This window comes from Panthera onca, chromosome E1, assembly GCF_046562875.1.
Source record: "Panthera onca isolate mPanOnc1 chromosome E1, mPanOnc1 haplotype 2, whole genome shotgun sequence".
Taxonomy (NCBI): Eukaryota; Metazoa; Chordata; class Mammalia; order Carnivora; family Felidae; genus Panthera; species Panthera onca.
This window is the reverse complement of record NC_138352.1, coordinates 54,316,287-54,339,683: the sequence shown is the minus strand read 5'-3', so window position 1 is coordinate 54,339,683 and position 23,397 is coordinate 54,316,287. Positions and strand designations below refer to the sequence as shown.

The 23,397-nt window shown below is 57.0% G+C and overlaps 1 protein-coding gene across 4 annotated transcripts; it reads left to right on the top strand.

The window, feature by feature from the left end:
- The first annotated feature begins 5,583 nt into the window (after positions 1-5,583).
- Positions 5,584-23,169, top strand: TBKBP1 (TBK1 binding protein 1). Of its 4 annotated transcripts, XM_060646263.3 has the most exons (11): positions 5,584-5,726; positions 7,117-7,252; positions 7,633-7,892; positions 8,250-8,372; positions 8,645-8,749; positions 9,774-9,954; positions 10,535-10,710; positions 10,875-10,936; positions 19,531-19,649; positions 19,898-20,625; positions 21,579-23,169. In XM_060646263.3, the coding sequence occupies exons 3-11, from the start codon at positions 7,668-7,670 to the stop codon at positions 21,705-21,707; spliced, it is 1,848 nt and encodes a 615-aa protein (XP_060502246.1). In that variant the 5' UTR covers positions 5,584-5,726; positions 7,117-7,252; positions 7,633-7,667; the 3' UTR covers positions 21,708-23,169. The 4 variants fall into 4 exon arrangements, with proteins under 4 accessions (XP_060502246.1, XP_060502244.1, XP_060502247.1 ...); XM_060646261.3 differs by lacking the exon at positions 7,117-7,252; XM_060646264.3 differs by lacking the exon at positions 5,584-5,726 and having other exon boundaries at positions 5,750-7,252; positions 10,538-10,710.
- Positions 23,170-23,397: the final 228 nt, after the last annotated feature.

The following is a 23,397-nucleotide window of genomic DNA, read 5'->3' as shown; positions in this document are numbered from 1 at the left end:
CAGTGACCTTGGCTGTCTTCCTTACCACTGTACCCCCAGCCTAGAGCAGTGCCTGACATATAGCAGACCTTCAGTAAATACTTGTTGTCAGCACAGTTCGGGGAGTTACCAGAAATGGCATCACCTAGCAGTATCCAGAAACCTGAGAAAGGAGGGCCTCAGGATACCAGGCTCCCAGCTCTTCCCCCTCCTCATTTGCTGGATGACTTCAGGCTAGCCTCTTAGCCTTGAATTAGCTGGAGGAATGGGAACAAGATTAGTCAGTAGTCGCTATATGGTGTCTGTTTCATGCACTTACCCAGTGCCAGGCTTATAATAAGCATCTTATGTAGAGTGGTAGAAGTAATCCTCATCAACGCTGTAACCAAGGTACCAACTTAGTCCCATTTTATAGATGAAGAAACAAGCACAGGGGAGGGGCTAAGAACCTTGCCGCAAGTCACGTGGGCTAAGGCGGTGCTTGTCCCACTGGGCGGCTGCAAACCACGTGGGATGCAGTGGAGCCTCTACTCCCAGCGAGCTTACACCGTGCGAGCAGGGAGATCCCTGGATGAAGCGTTCTTGGAATTAAACAGCAAAGCCGCGTTGCCTTGATTCAATAATGAGGTCCGCTGTTGACCTTTTGACGGTGGTCAAAGTCTTAATTTAGGGGTCAGGGGTGGCATTTTCTCCTAAAATCAACTTTCCTCCCAATTGGGAGTTTGAACCGTCTCCTCGTACTTACCCGTCTTCCCACTGAGCCAGAAGATTTTTGGGAACCAGGGTTGGGGGAAGGGTGTTAGAGGTGCCTGGTGGCCAGAAAGGCCACAGGGCTGCTGAGTAAGCTCTACATCTGAATTACCCGGGCGCTGTCAGCTGATCCTGGGCAGCACAGCCAGAGCTGTTCCCTCTCCCAGGAGCCCCTAGGCTGTAAGTTCCTGAGCTGAGCTCTCCTCCACGTGAAAAGGACCTCAGCTGAAAGTACATCTCAGCTCTGGCACCCGGACTGAGCTCGGGCTGCAGGGGGGCAGCCTGTCACCATCCTGAGGGAAAGAGAATGAAGAAATGACTCTGTATGAATAATCTCTCCCTGTTATTTTCTGAGCTTTGCCCTTCAAAATATTGTAGTCTTTTGAGTATGACCGTGGGCAAATTCTTCAACTTCCCTGAGCCTCAGTTTTGTCATTTTTCTTTTTCTTTTTTTTCTTGAGAGAGTGTGAGCAGGGGAGGGACAGAAAGGGGGATAGAAGATCCAAAGCAGACTATACGTTAAGAGCAGCAAGCCGATCGTAGGGCTGGGACCCACGAACTGCAAGATCATGACCTGAGTCAAAGTTGGACGCTCAAGCCACGCAGGCACCCCTCAGTTTTGTCATTTGTAAGACAGAGATCCCAGTGAAAGGTAGCCCATATAAAGTTCTTAGCACAGTGACTTACCATGCACTAATTAATTGATCAACAGCTATTATTATGTGCCAGGCACTGTTCAAGGCACTGGGGATGCAACAGTGAAGGAAGCAAATAAGGAGCCCCATCTCCTTCTGATGGGGCTCACGGTCTAATGAATAGCGACAAATATTAAGTATTCAAAAATTCAATATAATAATTTTAAAAATTCTATAAAAAAGTTCTGTTTGGGAAAGAGCAGATATGAACATGGTCTTGGAGAATATGAAGCCATTAAAAAAAACAAAAAACAAAAACCACACACAACTATTTCCACTCAAGTCTTGCTTAATTTGATTACAGGACGTGTGTTACTGCCACAGGAATTTGGGAATTTGTTGAAGGAATGAGTCTTTTTTTTTTTTTTAATTTAAAGTAATCTCCACCCGCAGCATGGGGCTTGAACCCACAACCCCCCAGAGATCGAGAGTCACATGCTCCACCTGAGCCAGGCAGGTGCCCCAGAGGAATGAGTCTTTCCATCACTGCCCAAACCTCTGATTTGATGGCAGACCAGTCCCTGGATGGTTCTGCAGCAAACCCTAATTTTCTAAGGTTTAGAACCTGAGGGCTAAGGTGGCACCCAGACCCTGCACTGTCTGTCACGTGTGTCTAATCAATTTTCCTGCCTGCCTGCTTCTATTTGAGTCATCTGGGTTTTATTTTGATTCACTCTCTTTGCCGGCTGCTAATGCCACCTCCTCCTACTCTTTTCAGGCAAGGTTGGGACAGGAATGACAAAGTTTTTCTCCAGAGCAAGAGTCCTGGGAATGGGAGACAGGCTCTCCCTGATGGTTTCCACGGAGGAAACATGCAAGGGCGACTCGGCCCTGCTTTTGTGGTCCTTTCCTGCTGGGCCTGTGAATGCCATGTAGAAATGTTTTACCACTCCTGCCTGACCACCACACCCTCTTCTCTCCTTCTCCCACCTCACTTCCCCTTTCACCAAAGGTTTTTACCTTTTCCTCTCCCTGTTATGATGAGCCCTGATCATTCAGACCAATCTCTAGCTTTCTCAGATGAAGAAACTGGCCTGGAGAGGTGAGCTAATTAATCCGAAGTCACTGCCTCATTCATTTATTCATTCAACCAAGCACACTCCTTCTTACCCTTAAAGATGTAGCTTGACAGTCCAGGTGTCCATTGATAGATGAATGGATAAAGAAAATGTGATATATATATACATATACATGCATATACATACACATACATACATATATATATGTATATATATGTGTGTATATATAAACATATACACACATGCACAATGGAATATTATTCAGCCATTAAAAAAGAATGGAATTTTGCCACTTGTTAACATGGATGGATCTAAGGAGTATAATGCTAAGTGAAATAAACCAGAAAAACACAAATACCATACGATTGCACTCATATTGGAATTTAAGAAACAAAAAAAAAAAAACAAATGAACAAAGGGGGAAAAAAAGGGAGAGAGACAAACCAAAAAAACAAGACTCTTGGGGTGCCCGGCTGGCTCAGTCCAGTGGAGCATGTGACTCTGGAGCTCGGAGTTGTAAGTTGGAAGAAAAAAAACACAACCCTCTGCCCCATTAGGTGTAGAGATTACTTAAAAGTAAAATCTTCAAACAAACCAACAGACTCTTAACTATAGAGAACAGATGGTTCCCAGTGGGGAGGTGGGTGGGGGGGGGGGGATGGATGAAACAGGTGAAGGGGTTAGGAGTACACTTGTCATGATGAGCATGGAGTGATGTATGGAACGGTTGGATCACTGTAGTGTACCCCTGAAACTAATATAGCACTGTATGTGAACTACACTGGAATTTAAAAAAATAAAAATAAAAATAGAAACCGTGCATCGTAAAGAAAAGATAGGCCATTATGAGGTTTATATGCAGGGTGGAGCTTCAAAAAGAAGAAAACAAGATGTAGCTTAAACGTCACCTCACCGGAGACCTCTATTTTACCTAAAGCAGATCCGACTCCCATTTTTCTCCATTGCTCCCCCCTTGTGCCTTTTTACCCTTTATCATAATTCATAATTTTTAAGTTATTTTTTTGGTCTGACTCTCCCACTAGAATAGAAGTTCCGTGAAGGCAAGAAAGACATGTTTGTCACTCAGAGCCTTGCTCATCGCTAGTCTCAGTACCCAGCCCTTGACAGGTGTCCAAGAAGTCTTTGATGAATAAATGTATGGTGGGCAAGTACCATCACCATCGGGGCATTTGTGATATGAAGATGGATGGGATACAGTCCCTGCTCTCAGAACTGTTTGGAATAACAGAACTGGAAACAGGGAGAACGCAATGAGATCAGGTCCTGATTGGCGGGGGTGGGCGGATGTATTTTAGGGTCACCTAAACCAGGCCTAATCTCTGCTGGGCTTTTGCCACCAGCCATCTAGAGCCCAGGATAAACCTTTTGGCTGTCACTTAGGCCTGTACCCTGAGCGGCCCAGAAGCAGCAAGGGCGGAAAACTTATTCTGTAGAGTGAGTGCTCAGATGGGTACCTGGAACCATTACCCTTTCCAGTGAGGGAGGCTGTGCCCATTTCACAGTCAAGCTCATGCCCATCCAGTCCCCAGAGACAACCCCACACCTTGCAGCCTAGCCTCTGATCTTTTGCCTGCTCTTCTGCTTTAGAAGAGAACTTGTGCAGCAGTAAGGAAGGTGAAACCCGTCTACCCCCGGGGATTAGTGGGGTGATGGATGTCCTAGCCCGGTAGCCTTCATATCTAGAGGACAGGTGGGTTGTTCCACATGGCTCTGACAAAGCTTGTGACTCAGAGAGCAAGTGGCTGACCTGCCTTCCTGTTCTGGACTAGGAAGGAACCCATCAGGAAGAGGAGGAAGGAAGCCAGTTGAGGATCCCCTTCTTTGAAGAGAGTTCACAGTCCCTGCAGGCTCTCCTGGGAGGGGAAGCTCACCCCTAAAGCCATCTTCTCGCTACAGTGGGGCAAGATGGCTGCTGTCGCGGCTTCTCAAAGCTCACAACAAGGAAAACGCCTTTTCTTTCCTCCTCTCCTGCTTCCAGATTCATCCCTCCTCCCCCCAGGGGCCAGAAAAGTAGGCTCCAGTTCCCAGCAGCCTGAACCTTCCCTCCAGATGGGAGGCTTCACAGCTAAATGCTGAGCCTACCCCAAGCCTATAAACCTGCTTCCCTGGTTGGCCTGTCAGAAGTTAGCCAGAGTCCTTCAGAGTTTCCTCTCATCATTCAATACCTGCAGCCAAGGCTGACCATGCCTCTGCCCACGGTGTTGAATCCACCAAGGAATAATCAAAATGACTCATGAACACCTCCTGAGGATTCACCCAGCACCTTTAGTTCTGATTCCCCATTCTTCCCCCAGGGGTGCCTGGGTTGGGAAAGATCTCCAACTTTATTTAGAGAGGTTAAGTAATTTGCCCAAGGTCACACGGTGGGAAAGTGGCAAAACAAAACGAAAGGAAACGCACACAAAAACTTGTGCCTCCTGCCCAGCAGTTTGGCAAGTGCTCAAATCATCTTTGTGGAAAGGGTGAAATGTGTTATTCCTTCACTTCACTGGCCTGTGGGTGAGGGGACTGTGTCAGGGGGAGGAAAGCCGCTTCCCTTCTTAAACGAACCTCTGACCTCCTTAGTTCACTCTCACTTCCGAAGAAGTTACCAAATTTAACTCTAATCTCTCCGACTAGACCCTATGGTCCGTGTCTCTATTATCAGAGCAATGCCCCCATCCCCAAGAGCAAGGAAGAGTAACTCGGGTATTTTCCTTCTCGAGAGAGCAAAGACCAAAACCCAAACCCAAATCCAAATCCAAATAAATAGCTTCACTTTCCCCCCAAACACACAGCCCCCAAGCAAACCCCAAAGCGCCACCTGAGCCCTTGCGCGGCCCGCAGGCGCCCCGACACGCGCCACGCCACGCCACACTGCGTTAGGGAGGCGTCGGGGAGGGGGCGCGGAGCGCGGGCCGGGCGCGGCGGGGAGCCGGGGGGCGCCGGGCGCGCTGCCAGGCCGCGCCGCACCGCGGGGGCTGGCCGCCCCTCGCCACGTGGTGGTGGCGGCGGCGGGGTCCCGGGCGCCTTCCCAGCTGGAGAAACCCGGAGCAGCCGGGGAGGAGGAGGAGGCGGCGGCGGCGGCGGCGGCGGAGGAGGAGCGGGGCGGGCGGGAGGGAGGGGGGCTGGGGGGAGGGGTGGGGGGTGGGGAGAGACCCGGCGGCGGCGACAGGGCGAGAGCGGAGCGCGGTGCCAGGGGGGTGGGGGCACCGGTGCCCGTCTGGGGAGGGAGCAGGCGGAGGGGGTAAGCTGCGATTACAAGCAGGAACCGGCAGCAGCTGTGAGTCCCCGGCGGGGCTGGGGCGGGGGGGGGGAGGGGAGCGGCGCCCGGGGCCGGCCGGGGTCGCAGGGTGGGCCGGAGGAGGCGACGGGAGGTTGGCGGGCAGTTGGCCCTGGCGGGCCGAGAGGGGAAGGGTCCGGCGCCGGCCACCCGCGTTCCCCCTTTTCCCCCTCCGCCGCCGCTGCTCAGGCCGCACCGCCTCGGGAGCCCCTTCCCCGGCCCGGGGACCGCCGACTGGGGGCCCGGGGCTTGGCCAGCGGTGGGGGAGGGGGCTGCGTGGTCTCGGCCCCCGAGAGGGGAGGGGCGACAATTTCTGTCCGCCGAGCTAAAGGGGTTTAAAGGGCGGCTCTTAAAGGGGCCGCAGTAGGGGCCCGGGGCGGAGGAGGCACCCCCTCCCCATCCGCCCTCCGCGGCTCTCACCCGGGGCCGCCGGGCCGGGGGGGAATGCGGAGGAAGGGAGCGTCTGTCCGGGCGGCCCAGGGGACAGAGCCCCCGCCACTGGGGCTGGGCCCGAGGTGGCGGGCTGGGGGTCTGGGGGGGTGTGGTGAGCGCTGGCGGGCGGAGTTGGGGGGAGGGGATGCGCCTGGAGAGGAAGGGGTTAAAGGTGGGGCCAGCCCTACAAACACGCGCACACACTCCTTACTCAGACCCGGTCACACGCGTCTCCCTGGCACTTAATGGGGGAGGTTTGGGGGGGGTGCTGGGGCCCGGGCTTGAGCCACCTTCACTCCAGGCTCCTGCTGCCCGGCTTTGGGAGGTCGCGGACCCCGCTGTCTCAACTCAGACCTCACGCCGAGCCCCCTCTCCTACGCGCACACACGCTCCGGCGCGCGCGCACACACCTCGGACATTCCCATAGTGCCTCACGTGACACACGGCCCCGAACGTGCCCACCCTTCACACACGCTCACGCACGCGTGCACACACGCGCACACACAAACACACACGGCTTCCTGGCCACTTTCCAACTCCATTCCTGACCCCCAGCCACCCCCAGCGCAGCCCTGCGAAGGCACTCATTGACTGTGACACACCTACACTCATTCACAGACACACACACTCCCCCCCACACATGCCAACCACAGACACACATTCATAAACAGGGCCAGAAGTACACACGCACCCTCTCGCGCGTACTCTTTCGGAGCCCTGAGTCATTCCTGCCCCCTCCCAGGGCTCCTCACTTCCCTGTGTGCAGGCACATTGGCGGGCTGGGGAATTCTTCGGTGGACCCTTTCCAGAGCCCCCCACCCTCTGTGTGTTCCCTCTGACGCTCTGTGAGGACTTCCTGTGGGTCCCAGATCAGGGGCCGGGAGGGCCTGGAGGGTTGCCACAACCCTGGTCTGAGTGGGGGAGGCACTTCCTTTTCCTGAACTCTGGGATCCTGCAGGAAGAAGCTGGGAAGTTGGGCGGGGGCCCCCACAGAGGACGTGCTGACAGTGGTGGGGCTGACTCTCCCAGAAGCACTGGGCCTTAGTGAGGAGCCAGGGGTGCCAGAGGCCGGGGATGAGGAGCGTGGCAGAGAGGTATTTGGGGAAGCAAGGCCTGGGGTGGAGAGGGGCTGAGGAGTGAATCAAGGCAGCCCCGTCTGGGCCCTAGCCTGGGAAGGCAGTCCTTTCCTGTCCACAGGTCTCCCTGGGTTCTGGAAGGAACTCTTCTCTGCTGCTGGCCTGGTTTACTTGTCTCTACTTGTCAGGCCCTCCCTGCCAGAAGTCTTCATCTAGTTACAGCCCCTTCCCCCAAAGGCAGCAGAGAAGAGAAAACAGGGCTGAGTAGTCTGCGGGTAGGCAGGGGTGGGAACTTCCAAGTTTCCTCTCAGCTGGTCATAGCATTCCTTGGGCCACGTTGAGGGGTATGGGGGACAACCTCCAGGCTGCCCTCTCCACTGTTGCTCCTGCTCTCCCAGGAGGCCCAGTGGGGGCCGAGGCCCAGGCCCTTGCCATGGAGTCCATGTTTGAAGATGACATCAGCATCCTGACCCAGGAGGCACTGGGGCCCAGTGAGGTGTGGCTGGATGCCCCAGGAGACCCCTCACTGGGAGGGGACATGTGCTCTGCCTCCCACTTTGCCCTCATCACAGCCTATGGGGACATCAAGGAGCGGCTGGGGGGCCTGGAGAGGGAGAATGCCACCCTCCGCCGCCGTCTCAAAGTCTACGAGATCAAGGTCAGAACTTGGAGAAGATGGGGGTCTGGCTGTGTGTGTGTTGTGGGGGTTGGGGATCCCAGGAATCGCAAAGAGGGATCAGGATGCACACTCTTGGGAACCTGAGGGTCCCCCGTGAGAGATGTGGCTGCTTTGGATGGGAAGGGTCAGGAAAGGATCCTGAGCCAAAGGGTGGGACCTTGCATCTAAAAAAGATCTGGTTGGCGGGAGATGCCTCCAGGCCGTGTGGACCCCACTTGAGCAAGGGGAGGGAGAGGCGAGGACTTCAAGGCAGGTTGTGAGGTGGGAGCCCAATCGAGGCTGAAGCCTGGGCAGGGAGCCGGGCACCAGCTCTCCTGAGGACCTGCCTGCCCACAGTACCCGCTGATCAATGACTTTGGAGAGGAGCATGGCTTCTCTCTGTATGAAATCAAGGATGGCTCCCTGCTGGAGATGGAGAAGGTCAGCCTGCAGCAACGGCTCAACCAGTTCCAGCATGAGGTGAGTCCCTCGCTGGCCTCCCAGCCCAGACTGGGCTTCCTGGACCCCTTGCTCCAGTGTATTTCTGACAGTCCCCTCTCTCTACCCCCCCAGCCTCTGTCTCCTTGGTCAGCGATGGCCACAGTCTTCCCTAGAATGGGTTGCAGCCTCTCCCACCCCTCTTCCATTGGGTGCTGGATGTGTGGGTGGGAGGTATGGGGAGCTGCTTGGCCCCCAAGTCAAGGATGGGCCTGACCATGGTGTGCTCTCCATCCTCTCTGGGCCCCATTCAGTTGCAGAAGAATAAGGAGCAGGAAGAACAGCTTGGGGAGATGATCCAGGCTTATGAGAAACTTTGCGTGGAGAAGAGCGACCTGGAGACAGAGCTGGGGGAGATGGTGAGGCCCAGGGAGCCGGGGGTGCTTGAGGCTGGGACCTTTGTTGTGTGATTGTGTGTGACCCCATGTGTGTGTGTTTGTGGTGTGGACCCCAGTGGGTTTGAGTGCCCGTTTGCCCTTGTGAGGGGGGCTGAGTGTGTCATACAAGTTGTGAGTGACCCTCAGGACACCCTGGCCACGCGGTGACAGTAGGTGACTATGTGAGTGACTCTGTCGACAGCGTGTCTCCGGGCGAATGTTTGTGTCTCGTGCTGGGTCGAGTCCGTGCCTATACACTGCGTCTGGAAGGCTGTGTGGGTGAGGGTAGAGGTAATCAGGTCTCTGTGGCTGCTGGGACTGGTCCTGGCATGTGTGTGATTCTGAGTAGGGGTATGGCCACGCGCGTGAGCAGGTGTCAGAATCAGGACACGTGGTCTCTGCCAGCTCCTACCTGTGAGTTGGGTCGAGTCACTTAGCCTCTGTCCCTCCTCCGAAAAGGGCAAACGATAACAATACTGCTGAGTTGTTGTGGGACGTTTGTGTAAGAATGCTTCGCCTTAATAATCATAAACACTTAACATAGCACTTAACTATGTGCCAGGCACTGTTGTTATCTCTTTAGATATATTTACTCATTTTAATCCTTGCAACAAACCTAAGAGGTAAGTGTGGTTATCCCCGTGTTATAGATGAGGTAGGTGAAGCCCAGAGTGGTTGTCACATGTGCAAATAGAACTTATTATGCTTCTGAGGGCGTAGCTATGTCTGGACTGAGGGGCTGTGTGTTCTTAGAAATGTCCCGCAAGGAAGAGGCATTAACTCTGACCTTGCAAGGGGCAATAGCCAGAAACATCTGCATTGCAGTTGCTGGGAGAGGAGACCTCACACTCATAGCCACTTGAGAGTGCAGTTGGGATGTGTGACCTGGGGCCTCTGCTCCGTTTAGGGGTGATGGCTTCCCAGACATGGGGAAGTCCTGGCTTTGGGGGGCCCACAGGGGTACCCTGGTCCTGTGCAGACCCTACCCCTTTGTCTCACCCTGCAGCGGGCCCTGGTGGAGACCCACTTGCGGCAAATCTGTGGTTTGGAACAGCAGCTACGGCAGCAGCAAGGCCTCCGGGACGCAGCCTTCCCCAGCCCGAGCCCCCCACCTGCCCCTGCCCCACCTTGTACTGATCTGGACCTGCACTACTTGGCACTGAGAGGGGGATCTGGCTTGAGTCACGGTGAGATCTCCGCGACCCCTGATATCCCTACCCCAGCGTCCCCTAGACTAACCCCCATTTCAGTACTACTCTGGAATTGATGGTGAACACCCCATTATAATGTCTTATTAAATCTCTCCCATAATTACCCTATGCCTCTTTGCCACCCATTCCCTCACTTCATCTACTCTTACGCGGTTTCTCCCACTGACACCCCCCTCTACCACCTGCTTTCTCTGGCTACCCCCATGCAATTCCTATGTGTGTCAGCAGAGGGCACCTCCACTCAGAGTCCCCCAGCCGGTCTTCCAGTGGTGATTAGCGGAGGCCAGAGGATGCTTGGAGATTTGAATGTGGCCAGGGAATCCTTTCAGGAGGCCATCTTATTTTGTCCTTGGTCTCCTAGAAGATGAGAAAAAAGCAGCTCAGGCCATCCTCCCACACTGCCCTCAGTAGAGGCCTCCCCGGGGTATTTGTCCTCTGGCTATCTTCTGGATCTCTGATGGGGCAGTCCTCACCGATTTCAGTCTTTGCTGATCTGGGAGTCGGTGGAGGGTGCCAGCAGCTGGACCCAACCTGACATTATCCTCTCTCCTGCCAGCAGGCTGGCCGGGCCCCACACCCAGTGTGAGTGAGCTGGAGCGACGGCGTTTGGAAGAGGCTCTGGAGGCTGCCCAGGGTGAGGCCCGGGGGGCTCAGCTTCGGGAAGAGCAGCTCCAGGCCGAGTGCGAGCGGCTGCAGGGAGAGCTGAAGCAGCTGCAGGAGAGCCGGGCCCAGGTAAAGGACCCCGGCCAGCGCTCCCCGGAGGTCTGAGAGCTGCTGGAAATAGCCGTTAGAGTCCCAGGACGTCCTCCCTGGGTTTCGACTGGCTGTGGGAACGGTAAAGAGGGGGGTCTGGGCAAGGTGACATTGGCGTCTGACCTCCCGGTCTTCCTCCCTAGGATCTCGCCTCCAACCAGTCAGAGCGGGACATGGAGTGGGTGAAAAGAGTCGGGGATGATCAGTAAGTCACATCTGAAATCCTCTCCATCTTAACCCCTGTGCCCTGAGGGTGGCATTTCCCAGGTCCCTGTTTTGGGTCAGTTCTCCCCTCTGTTGTTTGGAGGGCCCCTCTTCCAGCATCAGGCCTGTGGGGTTTGGCTTGCTTGTGTGGCTCTTCATCCTTCACAGGAAGGAGGCGAGGTTCTGGGATGTGCCCCCCGCTTTCTTCTGACACCCAAGCTCGTATCTCCTTGAGGTGTCAGGGGTTGAGGCATTTCCTCAGCTGCTTTGCTGCTATGTTCTGGGTCCCCTGGTGAGTTTCTGGGCCTCTCTGAAGCCCCATTTTTTCTGTGCCAGTAACAAGGCCAGTTAGTTGGGTTAACTGCCCCCTCACTGATGAGGAGGAAGGAGGTGGCGTCTTTCAGGGTCTGTGCTTTGTTTCCCACCTCAGGAGAAAGCCGAGGCCGAGAACAGGGGCTTACCTGAGTTCTACAGCAGCCGAGAGGGGGGTTAGGACAGGCTCCACTGGGTGGCCCCTGTAGAATCTTGCTGAGAAAGAAGGGCAGCAGGAAGGAGGGAGGGAGCTATGTCAGTGGGGAGTCTAATGGCAGTGGCCTCTGGGGCAGCACTGGGCAGCAAGGGAGAGAGTGAGCGGCAGCCTGACATCAGTGAGCCTGATGCTTTTCACATCCGCACCCTGAACTCCTCCTCTCCCACTTTCTGAGAAATAGAGAGCAAACCTCCTTCCGCCTAAGCCCTTTCCCCTGAGACCAGTTGTGTGGCACAGACTCCCTACTTTCGTTGGAGGGGAAGCTTGAGGTCCAGAGAGGGACAGGAACTAACCCTGTGTCACACAGTATACGCAGCTATGGGACCCCAGGGTCCTCCTTCCCGCGGGCTTCCTTCTCACCTTCCTCCCAGCTTCTGGCTACTTGGGGATACCCCTCACCTCCCTCTGCACCCTGGGGTGAGGGCCTGGGTGGAGCTGTGATAGTTGGGGTGGGGGGCGGTGAGAACCAGTTTGTGGGAGTGGTGGGTGGGATCCCTCAGCTAGGCTGCTGAGGAGTGTTGAGGGCTCCTGTGGAGAGGGTCTGCCTTAGCTCGTGGCTGAGGTTCGGAGCCCATCCTAGCCCATGTGCCCAGACCCAGAACACACACACACACACATTCTAGAACCCTAGCTTGCCTCAGAAGTTATACTGTAGGGCTCTTTATGGGTCACTGAGTCCAGCCCCCTCTTAGCAGACCGGCAGTGAAGGCTCCCTCCAACCGGTTAAACCCAGAGAAAGGACTTTTTTTGGCAGGGCTGGAATCTGAACAGCCAGACTTTGAATCCTTCCAGGGATGCAGAGTGGCTTTGCTTTAATGACTTCACCTCTGTGGCCCCAGGTATCCTTCATGGGCTCAGAGGTTAGTCATTAATGAGAGGTGTGAGAGGAAGGCGTAGGGGGTGGGGGGCCAGAGAAGGAGTGGAGGACCCCAAGGGACCAAAGCTGTATGTGAGTGAGTGAAGGAGAACTCCCATAAGGTGCCTTTGGAGGTTGGATCATCCATGCTGCCATTGGGGCCAGAACAGCCTCTTTCCCTTCCCACCCCCAAGGCACCTGCTCCACCCAGCTCCTTTGGCCACAGTGGCTTTGCCCAGGGGCTGGCCAGACCACTCTTACCAGAGGTGACCTCCAGCTCCTCCCCTCCGTCCTCACCGTTGGGACTCTGCATGGGTGCCTCCTGGACCTCTCTCCCCGGTGCCAGTCAGGCTCTGCCTGCCCCGCCTCACACTTTTCAGGCGGAGCATCTCTGGACAGCCCCAGCTTGGCAAGAGTTAATTCTCAGAGGAAGTCCTCACTCCCCCGGCAGTTTTATTTTCTTATAAACTCAGCTCCTTTTGGTAATTGCTTCCCGAGTGTTCCCTCCCCTGTCCTCCCACCTGAGGCCTCAGTCACCTGCTCTCAGCTCACTTTCCCCCACCAGCCCCTCCTCTTTCTTCGACTTGGTCCAGACCCTCCAGGCGAGTGGGAATTTTACCTGTGGGCTTTCCCAGGAGAGGAATGCAGGGCTGGGTTATCCAGATCGGGGTAAGACAGCTGAAGAGGGGGTCAGAGAGATTCCTGAATCCAGGCCACCCCTAATGTGGGAGTTGTGTGTGTTCCTGAAAGTGCTTACCTGTCTCAGTCTGGACCCCTCCAGGGCAGCCAGTTTTATTGTGGGAGTCCTGGCTGTACAAAGGCCCCCCCTCGTAGTGCCCTTGCCCCTGTTAATCCCCACCCCACCGCACAGTGGTCCTACTGGTACTAAGTGGACAGGCCTGGGAGGCAGCCCTGGCCCCAAGGATTCCAGTCCCTCCCATCCCAGCCCCCAGCCCACCAGCTCCAGTCGTCAGTGTTCCTCCAAAAGTGGGCACCCCGACCAGGCCACTCTGCCACCTTCCATGGCTGACCTCTGGGCAAGATTGCCCCGCTGTTTGCTCAGCCCAGCACCTGGTGGCTGGTGCCCAGGGGATAGATTGTCCCAGAAGAAGAGCTGCTGGAGGCCAGTCAGGGGCCAAAAGCAAGGATGAGGGAGGAGAGGCAGTGGAGACCAGCCTGCTCCTTAGGATGTGCAGGGAGGTAAGGACCCTGGGGGGGGGTCTCAGCCGAGGTGGGGGGGTGCAGAACCCACGGCCCCCTCCCCTCTGAGCCCAGCTCAGAGTCACAGGTCCTGAGTGTGGCCTTTCTGAGGGTGTGGCTAGTGCTGAGGGTGGAGGGGAAATTGTGGAGAGGGGGTTCCTTAAGGGGGCTGAGGGCTCAGGCGGGCTGACTCAGTGAAGGGGGTGAGGGCCCAGTGAAGGAGGGGAGCCCCCCTGTGAGAAGACGGGGGCTTAGTATGAGTGATGAGGGAGAGAACGATAGGGCTTGCTTTTTTTCCCCAACGTGGGGGGCTCAGTGTTGCAGCCCTGGCCCTTTTCCGCCCCCCCCCCACCCCTCTCTCCGCCCACAAGCCTCTGCGTGGGCTGCGGTTAGTGGTGGGGGAGAAGTGTGAACTCGGAGAGAGAGGATGGAAACTCTGCACAGAGGTCAAGGGCAGTGTGGGGTGGGTCAGGACGGAAGTCGGAGACCCCCGTGTACCCTGAGCTTAACTTCATGCCCCAGAACCAGCAGACCCAGGGCCTCCCCCTTCACGCTTCTCACCCTCCCTACTTCCTTTCTTTCAAATTTCCTTCAGCCAAGGCAGGGGTGCTCACAGGAATTAACCCCTGAGCACTTGCAGCCTTGGGACTCCCCGAGGGTGGGGAGGGGCTCGGAAGGTGAGGCCCACCACTCCCACCTGATTGTGGTCTGAGGGATTGGTGGGCTTTGAATCTGCCTCTGCCTCTGCTTCTTCCTTTGCTAGGAAGGCAGAGAGCAGCTCTTACCCACACTCTCTCCCTAGAAGGGAAACTGCACATCCTCTCCTCCTCGTTCTTAAACCAAAGCCATTGAGCTGGTTGGCGTCTCCAAAGAAGGATCAAAACGGGTTTCTTTCTTTCTCTTGGGCATATTCCCAACTCTTCGTCCATATGCCAGACACCACGGAAGGCGGTTTACCTACACCATCTCATTTCCTTCTCACAGAAGATGTGGTGACAGTTCTGTCCCCTTTTAGTGCTGAGCAAACTGAGGTACAAAGAAGTGAAGTACTTAGAGAAGTTCAGCGCGAAGTTAAGTGCGAATACCCCGCAGGCCCTCAGCAGATGGGGCGATAGTACCTCTGTGGTGTTTCTCTGGTTCAGGTTCTTCCTCAGGTAGGAGGGCCCTTCTGGGAGGGGTGACCAGTGAATTATTGGCCCAACCTGCTCAATTTTGAAAGTGGAAATTTCAGTATGTTAAAATGTCAGAATCTTAGTAATTCTGCCAGGGCCGCTAGTGGGAGCCAGGACGGTCCGGGGCAAGTTGGGATGCCTGCCTCCCCCCCTCCCCACCCCCCCGGCCCCCCACCTTGGTTCCCAGTCCCACTGTGAGTGCTCAGCTTGGCTGTGTCTGGGGAGGCTTTCTTGACACTGTGAACTTCTAGCTGTGCTGGGAGCATGGCAGGGGCTGCCATGAAGAGCCGGGCTCTGGGGACCGCAAGTCATAGCTGGTCGAGGAGAGTGGAGGGGCTCAAGGCGCCTAAAAGGAAGTGGTACAGCAGTGGGTTGTTGCAGAGTGACTTCCTCCTCCCCTGGCCCGCAACCTCAAGTCCGCTCCACGGCCCGGTGCCTGTGGTTCCCTCCCCGAGGGTCGGGCGGGAAGGCTGCTGCTGGGTGTGCCCGTGGGTGGTGGAAAGTTTGGTCCCTAAATTCCCCCACGAGAGTGAGGTGGCCGGGGACAGCTGGGGACGGCAATGGGCAAAGAGGGAAGAGCCGGGAATGCTGGATTTCTGTTTTCCTCCTGATTCTGAGTCAGCTGGTGATTCTGACCACATGACCAGCTCGGATGCTGACCCCAATCCTAACCCTAATGCCGATCCCACCCCCGAGACTTGAACCCTGCCCCTCATCCTGTCCCAAGCAGTGTCCACAATCCTGACAGGAAATGAACTACCAACCCCAGCCCTCATCTGACCCTGACCCCAGCCTCGATCCTGACCTCAAGGCCATCCCTAGTTCTAATCCCGTGGCCCAACCACTGGCCCTCACTGTGGCCCAGCCCAGCAGAGGCACCCAGTGAACTTCCCTGGGGAAGATGCCACAGGGTCTGTGTGCCTCACAGCTGGTTCGGGGTAGAAAGAGCCCCTTTCCAGAGCAGGGTGCTTCGGTCTCTAACCTTCCTCAGCTCAGTTGCTTTATCAATCACAGTGAAGATTATTGTTTCTAGATGAAAATTTGAGATCCCCGAATTATTCATGGAAAGAATGAATGAAAGGATAAGTCAATGAAGGGTGGAAAGACTTGCAGTGGAGGGAGCCTTCCTTCCTGCCAGCTCTGCCATTTGCACTCTGGCTCCTCCGAAGGTGCCAGCTCAGCAGGCTGAGGTGCCAAAAGCAGGTTTGAATCTCCGCTCTGTGACCTTGAGCCAGCTTCTTAACAGCTCCGATCCCCCACATATGTCTGGCACCTTCCTCTCCCCTCCCAGGGCAAGGGTGGTGATGCCCAGGCTACTGTAAAGCTCCCCAGCTCCCTCTCCTCCTGCTCCTCCTCCTCCTCCTCCTCCTCCTCCTCCTCTTTCTCTTTCCCTTCTGCTACCTTCCTGTCTCTCCTTCCTCCCTTTCCTGATCATCTTGGAAGGCAGCATATAGCCTAATGGTCAGTAGCCTGGACTTTACAGTCCAGGAGGCCAGGGCCCAGTTTCAGCAACTCCACTGCTACTAGGCTTTATGACTTTGCAAGCCTCAGGTCTCTTATCTAGAAAATGGAGATCATAGTGGCAACACTGTAGGGTTGTTGAGAAGATTCAGTAAAGTTCTTTAGCATAATGCCTGGCCTATGGTAAGCGCTCATAAAGGCTATCTACCGTTCTTTTCTCTCTAGGTCTCTCCCAGGTTCTGAGAGACTCAGAACTTTCTCTCATAATGTAAGCAATCGGGAAGTGCCCAAATTTAGCCATCTGCTGCCGTTCACCTGACCCTTCCCAGACAGTCTCGATGGTGGAAAATAGCATTCAGGTGTGGGCCAGGAAGCCAGGAAATGGAATGTGTGTTCAGGTGCATGTGTGCAACCCTTGGTTGTGTAGTGCAGTTGAGATTTTTTCCATTGAATTGGCAGTGTTTTCTAATGTGAGTCATTCAGGTCGTTAGTGTATTTAGCACCCTGGGCCTGAGCATCTTGAGGTGGGAAGAGGTGCCTGATGAAGGGGGGAGGTCCTGAGGGGCCCCACCACCTGGCCCAGGGTCCTAGGGGTCTTTGTGAGGCTGCCTGGGGCTCCAGGAGGACAATAGTCACTTGCCCTCCCCCATCCCACTCCCCCTGCCCCACACCTGGTCAAAGCTGGGGGAAGGTCTGGGTGGTCTGGGCCAGGGGCTTCTTCCTTCCATTTCCTGCTGTCCTGTTTTTCCATGAGGAGGGTGCCAGGAGCAGGGCGGTAGAAACTGGGGTAGCTCCTGACAAGGGGAGGAAGGCATGTAGGGGAGAGATAGGGGCCTGGGAACTGAGTGTGGCAGGTGAGATCTCTAAGGCTGGGTGTGAAGGCGACGACCTGTATCTGTCACCTGAGATACAGCAGTGAAGGCGGATGGGGAGAGAAACTTGCAGCTGCTTGGCCAGAGAGGGCGCTCCATCAGTGCCCTAAGAGCCCCTCCTGCTCCCACCACTCAGGGGTCAGTATGATGCTCTCAAGCCCCCAGTCTGATAGGGGAGACATAGCTCCTGCACTCAGTCTGAAGCGGGGAGCCTGTCATTGGAGAGTCCCCAGTTTAATGTGGGACACACAGGCTAGATCCTCCTGTCTGATGGGGAAGATGCCGTTTCTTCCCACAGACACATGAGATCAAAGCTGGGGAACACAGGACATATAACACAAGGGCTGAGATGTGATGCGGGGAACACAGGACATATAACACAAGGGCTGAGATATGATGGGATTGAGGGCTGCAGCGTCTTGGCCAGAGTTCGTCCCCCAAGGGACTCCTTCCTCTCTGCTCCTGTCCATCCCTGTGCACCCTCAGATGGGTAATGAGTGCTCCCTCTCCCTGGGAAGTGGGCTTGCCCCCCAGAATCCCAGCCTCTTTGCAGTAATTTGGCTTTGGCCCAAATGAGTTAAAAATAGTTTTGTTGTGGGAGGGGCTGTTGTCTCCCCCATCACCCAGCTCACCCCAGGATTAGCAAGAATCAGCCAGCAAGCAGACAGCGCAGAGCAAGGGAGCTCGGTCATTATCTACCCTCTGCACCTCGGCTTTTCCTGCCCTCTGAAGCCCTAACCTCATGACTTCCCCTGCTCTCCTCCAGGGTCTCTCTCTCTCTCTCTCTCTCTCTCTCTCACTCACACACACACACACACACTCTCTCTCTCTCTCTCTCTCCCCCCCCCCCCCCCCGTGTCTCTCTCTGTCTCTCTCACCCTCTAGTACACTGTTCCTCATGCTCATACTGGCCTCGCTCTTACCTGCACTCCCTCCTGTCCACATGCTTCCTCTCTCCCATCTTCAGGATGGGGACAGGGCCCACAGGGTCTGGACACCTGCCCCTCCATTCATGCCCAGCACCCTACAGCTCCAAGAGCAAGAGCGCCTCCCCTGGGAGGAGATCCATCTAGAGTGGCTGAGTCTCTGCCTGCCACTCCCCTCCAGCTCAGCTCCAACTTCCACAAAGCTCTGGAGTCCCTTCTGGACTTGGTAAGGGGGTGGAGACATCAGAGGAAACAAAAACCGCTGTCTCCCAGGCTCTGTCCAAGCCCTGAACAGAGATGAAAGCAGTGACCCAAGGCGACGCAGAGCTGCCGGTGAGGTCTGGAAGGGCTCCCTGGAGGTATGCAGCCCAGGCTGGGAGAGGGGAGGGGCAGTGCAGAGAGAGATTACCTTCCGTAGTTCTGGGTCAAAGTGACCCACAGAGAAAGGAAGAGAAAAGGAAGTGGGTTAAGTCTTGGCTAAGTTCAGAGTCTGTTCCAGCTCCATGCAGGTGGGTGCCCAGGAGGAAGTGGGAGGAAGAAAGGGAAGCAGAAAGGCACATGGATTGGGAGGTTCAATTCATTCTTCACTTCCTGAACATCTACTGGGTACCAGGCCTGGGCAAGGCGCTGGGAATATAAATACAGCCACATAATGCTCCCTTTCGAGGAACTCCCAGGGCAGTTCCAGAACAAGACAACTTCTGTAAGTGCTTATTGTGGGTGGCGCCCTCTGGAGGTGTGCAGTACACGGTGGCTGTTCACAAAGATCTCCACCTAAAGGGCTCCCTGGAGGCCCTGGGAGGTGCAAGACTGAACACTCAGAGGCAGCTCTGAGGTGAAAGCAAGGGCAGTGGACCTGAAACTTGGCTGACTTGGGTTCAAGTTTACCAGGTGGTTCCTCTGCCGAACCAGAAGGCTGTGTCTTCACTTATGGAACGGGGGCTCCTCTTAGGCTGTACAACACTGGTCCCCCGTCTTCCCAAGGTGAGGACTCCTCATGGATCCCCTGCCCCCAACACCACAGATTGCACCTACACTTTTACTGGTTGCTCTTTGAGAAAATTCACAGTAACGAAAGCTACTATAAATTCGGCGCAGTTTTTTTTTTTTTTTTTTTTTTTTTTTGATGAATCTGTGTTTTATTCGTCACCACAGCTTCTGGACAGATTAGAAAAACGTTCACACATCCCTGAATCAGATGTGCTCAGGCCATAGACTATGCTTGATGAACACATGGATTCAGGGACCCCCTGGAATCACTGAGCTCCCCAGCCTCAGCCTTATAGTCTGGGAGCCACTGCCCTAGCCCCCGGTAAGGTTCACTGGGAAGAGAGGGAGGCTCCCTGGAAGAGGTAGTGTTGGAGGTAAGAACTTAAGGCCAAAGAGAATTCTGCAGCTGGGGTAGGAGAGCCCTGGAGGGAAGGGAGAGCCAGCTGCTCGGGCACAGCCAGTTCTCCCTCCACGCGGTGACAGTAAGCCCGCTTCCCTTCTCCTCTTCTTCACCCGCTGCCTTCTGACCTCAGGGTCAGGGCAGGCTGGCGTCCAGCCTTGACTGGGCGGGGGCTGGGGTGTCCTTCAGGGTGAATTTGGCGCTGGCTTACACGGAGCTGACAGAGGAGCTGGGCCGGCTTCGGGAGTTGAGTTCCCTGCAGGGGAGGATCTTGAGGACTCTGCTGCAGGAGCAGGCCCGGAGTGGCGGTGAGAGGGGGCCTGGAATGGGCGGCCCGGAGGTGGGTCCCAAGGGAGGGGGGGGGGTAGCTGTGGCTACCATCTCGCGTCCTGGGGCCACCACTGCCTTCCTTTCCCTGCCGGGTCGTTTTTCACCCGCTCGCGTTCCGAGGAGAGAGGGTAGGGTGGGCGTCGGGCGCCGGCACGCCCATGGCTCCCCAGTGCTGACGCCTTCTCTCCCCACCACTGCCCTTCCCCTCGGCTTGCTTCTCTTCCAGGCCAGAGGCACTCGCCTCTGTCGCAGCGCCACTCCCCGGCCCCCCAGTGCCCCTCCCCGTCCCCGCCCGCCCGAGCGGCGCCCCCGTGCCCCCCGTGCCAGTCCCCCGCCCCCCAGCGCCGCTCCCCCGGGCCCCCGTGCCCCTCGCCCCAGCAGCGCCGCTCGCCGGCCTCGCCCTCCTGCCCGTCGCCCGTCCCGCAGCGCCGCTCGCCGGTGCCGCCGCCGTGCCAGTCTCCCAGCCCGCAGCGCCGCTCCCCGGGGCCCCCCACCTGCCCCGCCCCGCAGCCCCGGCCTCCGCCGCCCCCGCCGCCGGGCGAGAGGACGCCGGCCGAGCGCGCCTACGCCAAGCCGCCCAGCCACCACGTGAAGGCCGGCTTCCAGGGCCGGCGCAGCTACTCGGAGATGGCGGAGGGCGCGGGCTACGCGGGGGCCTCGCCGCCCTGGCTGCAGGCCGAGGCGGCCACGCTGCCCAAGCCGCGGGCCTACGGCGGCGAGCTCTACGGGCCCGGCCGGCCGCTCAGCCCGCGACGCGCCTTCGAGGGCATCCGGCTGCGCTTCGAGAAGCAGCCCTCCGAGGAGGAGGAGTGGGCCGTGCCCACCAGCCCGCCCAGCCCCGAGGCGGGCACCATCCGCTGCGCCTCGTTCTGCGCGGGCTTCCCCATCCCAGAGTCGCCGGCCGCCACCGCCTACGCCCACGCCGAGCACGCGCAGTCCTGGCCGTCCATCAACGTGAGTGGGGCGCCCGCTTGTCACCTGAGGGCCGGCCGCCTGCCTCGGCCCCCGGCCCCTCGCCTCTCAGGGGCAGCCTAGGCCCGTTACTTCTCTCTCCGGGCCTTTTGCTTGCGTAGGTGGGGCCTGCACCGTTACCTCTCTCTCAGGGCGGCGGTTAAGGGCATGGGCTTCAGAGTGACAGTCCCAGCTTTGATCCCGGACTTCACCGCTTAGCAGCTGTGGGACCTCGGACAGGTCACTTATCTCACCTGATCCTCAGTTGTCGTATCTGCAAAATGAGGGCAGTGATTATATGATCTAATTCCATTGGAGGGTTCCTAACAGGGAGGCAGTGAGCCCGAAGCCCTCTCCTGTCAGACTGGTGATGGAGGCCGTGCTGACTGCCACAGGTCTGGGGCCCACACAGGGCCAGGCCTGCTCATCCAGTTCCCTCCATCTGGTCTCAGAGCCCCTGCTCTTTTCCGGCTGTCCTAGAAGACAGCCTATCTCAGGGCTCTATCATTTCCCTGAAATAATGAGTTTCCCGAATGTCAGAGCCAACCCTTGCCACCTGGAAGGACCAAAATATATTCTAAAGCCAGACAGAAAATTATTTTTGGGTTGTACATTGTTTGGGATTATCCATTGCTTTGAGTTATCTGGGAGCTGTGTCTTAGTCACTCTGGGGGCATGTCTGGGTCTTGGCTTCCCTCATTACCGTAGATGACCTGGCAGGCTCAGCATACACACCTCCTGGGGCCATAGGCCCTGGGTTGGGGGAGTGGATGCTGAGCTGGTGGGAGGTGGGCAGGGAATGGGGAGAAGGAGGAGTGGTGCTGGACAGAGGGTGACCAGACCCTTTCTGCATGCTGCAGCCCTCCCTGCCCTGGGTCTCGGGAAAGGGCAGGCTGGGCTGTGGGGATCGTGAGGGAGGGCTGGGGACCCTAGGTGACTCCCCTCTCTCTCCACAGCTGCTGATGGAGACAGTGGGCTCTGACATCCGCAGCTGCCCCCTCTGCCAGCTAGGTTTCCCTGTTGGGTACCCGGATGATGCCCTCATCAAACACATTGACTCCCACCTGGAGAACAGCAAGATCTAGGGTGCCTCCCCCACCCCCTGGCTGTTTCTCCATCTTCTCTCATCACCCCCACTCACTCACTCACTTTGAATGCTGCATGAATCTCGTGGGGGGCCCTTGCCCCTTGCGACCCCCAGATACCTCCACTAGCTACCGAGTCAACGTGTGTGCCGTCTTCCCTGGTCCAGGCACCACTCAGCCCTGGCTCTTCCTGGAAGGCCAGCCGAGGCTGTCCCCAGCTCCCTGGCTTCCACTGGGGAGGTGGGGATCTGGGCTGAGATGGGGAGGGGCGTACCCCACCCAGCCTCTCTCTCTGCCTTTCTGTTCTCAGACAGGGTTGGATCCGTCGCCACCGCCTGCCCGCCTGCCCGCTGCTTGGGCCTGGGGGAGGGGGAGGGTATCAGAGGACTCCAGGAGCTCCCCTAGCCACTCCCCGGATGTCCATCTTTCTCAGGCTGTGCTCTGTCCAGGGAGCGCCTCCCTGTGGGGTCCCAGAGCCTGCCTTGCACACTGATGCCAGTTCCTCCGTCCCATGGCCAGCTCGGGGCTCTTGGCATGGGCCCCTCCCCCTTGGGGGAAGGAGGCATCTTGTTTCTTGCCATTCCCTGCAGGACGGTCTTGTTCTCCTCTGCTCCCTGGGGAATAAGGAGGGTGGGAGAGGAGAGGGAAGACCCTGGAGGACTGGAGGGATTCAGCCTAAAGAGGCTGCCCTGAGGGTGGGGATGAGAGGCGGGGGCCATCCTGCAACTTGACCCTCAGGCCAGGGGAGTATCTGTGCTAGCCTCCCAGGCCCCTGCCTCCCCCTGGAGCCCCTAGCACCAAGACACAGATTGTTAAGACAGATGCTCCCCTTCACCCTTACCCCTCTCGAGTCCCTGACACCACAGGTGCCCTGGAGCCCGTGTGTGACTCGGCCTCTGATAGCTGGGTGGGTGTCATCATCCCTGCCTCCCAGGCCAGAACCTGTGGATGGGCCCAGGGTGCTGTTGGAGATCAACTTCAAAAGAGCTAACCCCCTTCCCACACCCCAGCGACCCACATTCCCTCTGTGAAATCTACCTCAGAGTCGTACCCTCAGAAGGATGGGTAAGCAGGAGGCCAGGGGGTCCCCAGGGCTGAGGTGGGGAGCTTCCTATGGCAAGAGCCTGCTGCCCCACGATGAATCCAACCCCCCCACTGCGAGCCTCTCCCAGGTCTCAGCCCCGGGCTGGTGGCAGTGGGCGCTACCGTCAGTGCATGTACCATTCTGATCCAACAGTTCCAGGCACCCCCGCCTCCTCACACCCCTCCCCTCCTCAGTGCAGGGGAGTGAAGAGGTGTATCAGGCAGGAAGGGGCCAAGGACTCCAGAGACACATGGCATTGTACCTTGAGTGTTCCCCCAGGGAGGGGAAATGAGAAGGGGGCCTGGAGAGGGGAGGTGGGGGCCCCTGAGCTCTCTGAACAAGTTTAAAGTCCAAATAAAACTTACCTGTTCCATCTGCTCTTGGTCTCTGCCCTCCGTGGCTGGGGTGGGGAGAAAACCCTTGGTCGCGGGAGGTCTGGCAAAACCCCAGGAACTACAACTATGGCAGGGTGGGCCATGTTTTCTTTATTTTGATGTTTATTTATTTTGAGAGAGAGTGAGAGCAAGGGAGGGGCAGAGAGAGAGAGAGGGAGGGAGAGAATTCAAACAGGCTCCATGTAGTGCCGAGCCCGCCTCGGGGCTCGAA

Excerpts from the sequence above, each read along its gene's own strand:
- TBKBP1 (XM_060646260.3), top strand. The coding sequence starts at position 7,581 with ATGGGGGACAACCTCCAGGCTGCCCTCTCCACTGTTGCTCCTGCTCTC. Across the intron at positions 8,750-9,773 it reads AGACAGAGCTGGGGGAGATG|CGGGCCCTGGTGGAGACCCA; the intron begins GTGAGGCCCAGG and ends CTCACCCTGCAG. Across the intron at positions 20,626-21,578 it reads AGTCCTGGCCGTCCATCAAC|CTGCTGATGGAGACAGTGGG; the intron begins GTGAGTGGGGCG and ends CTCTCTCCACAG.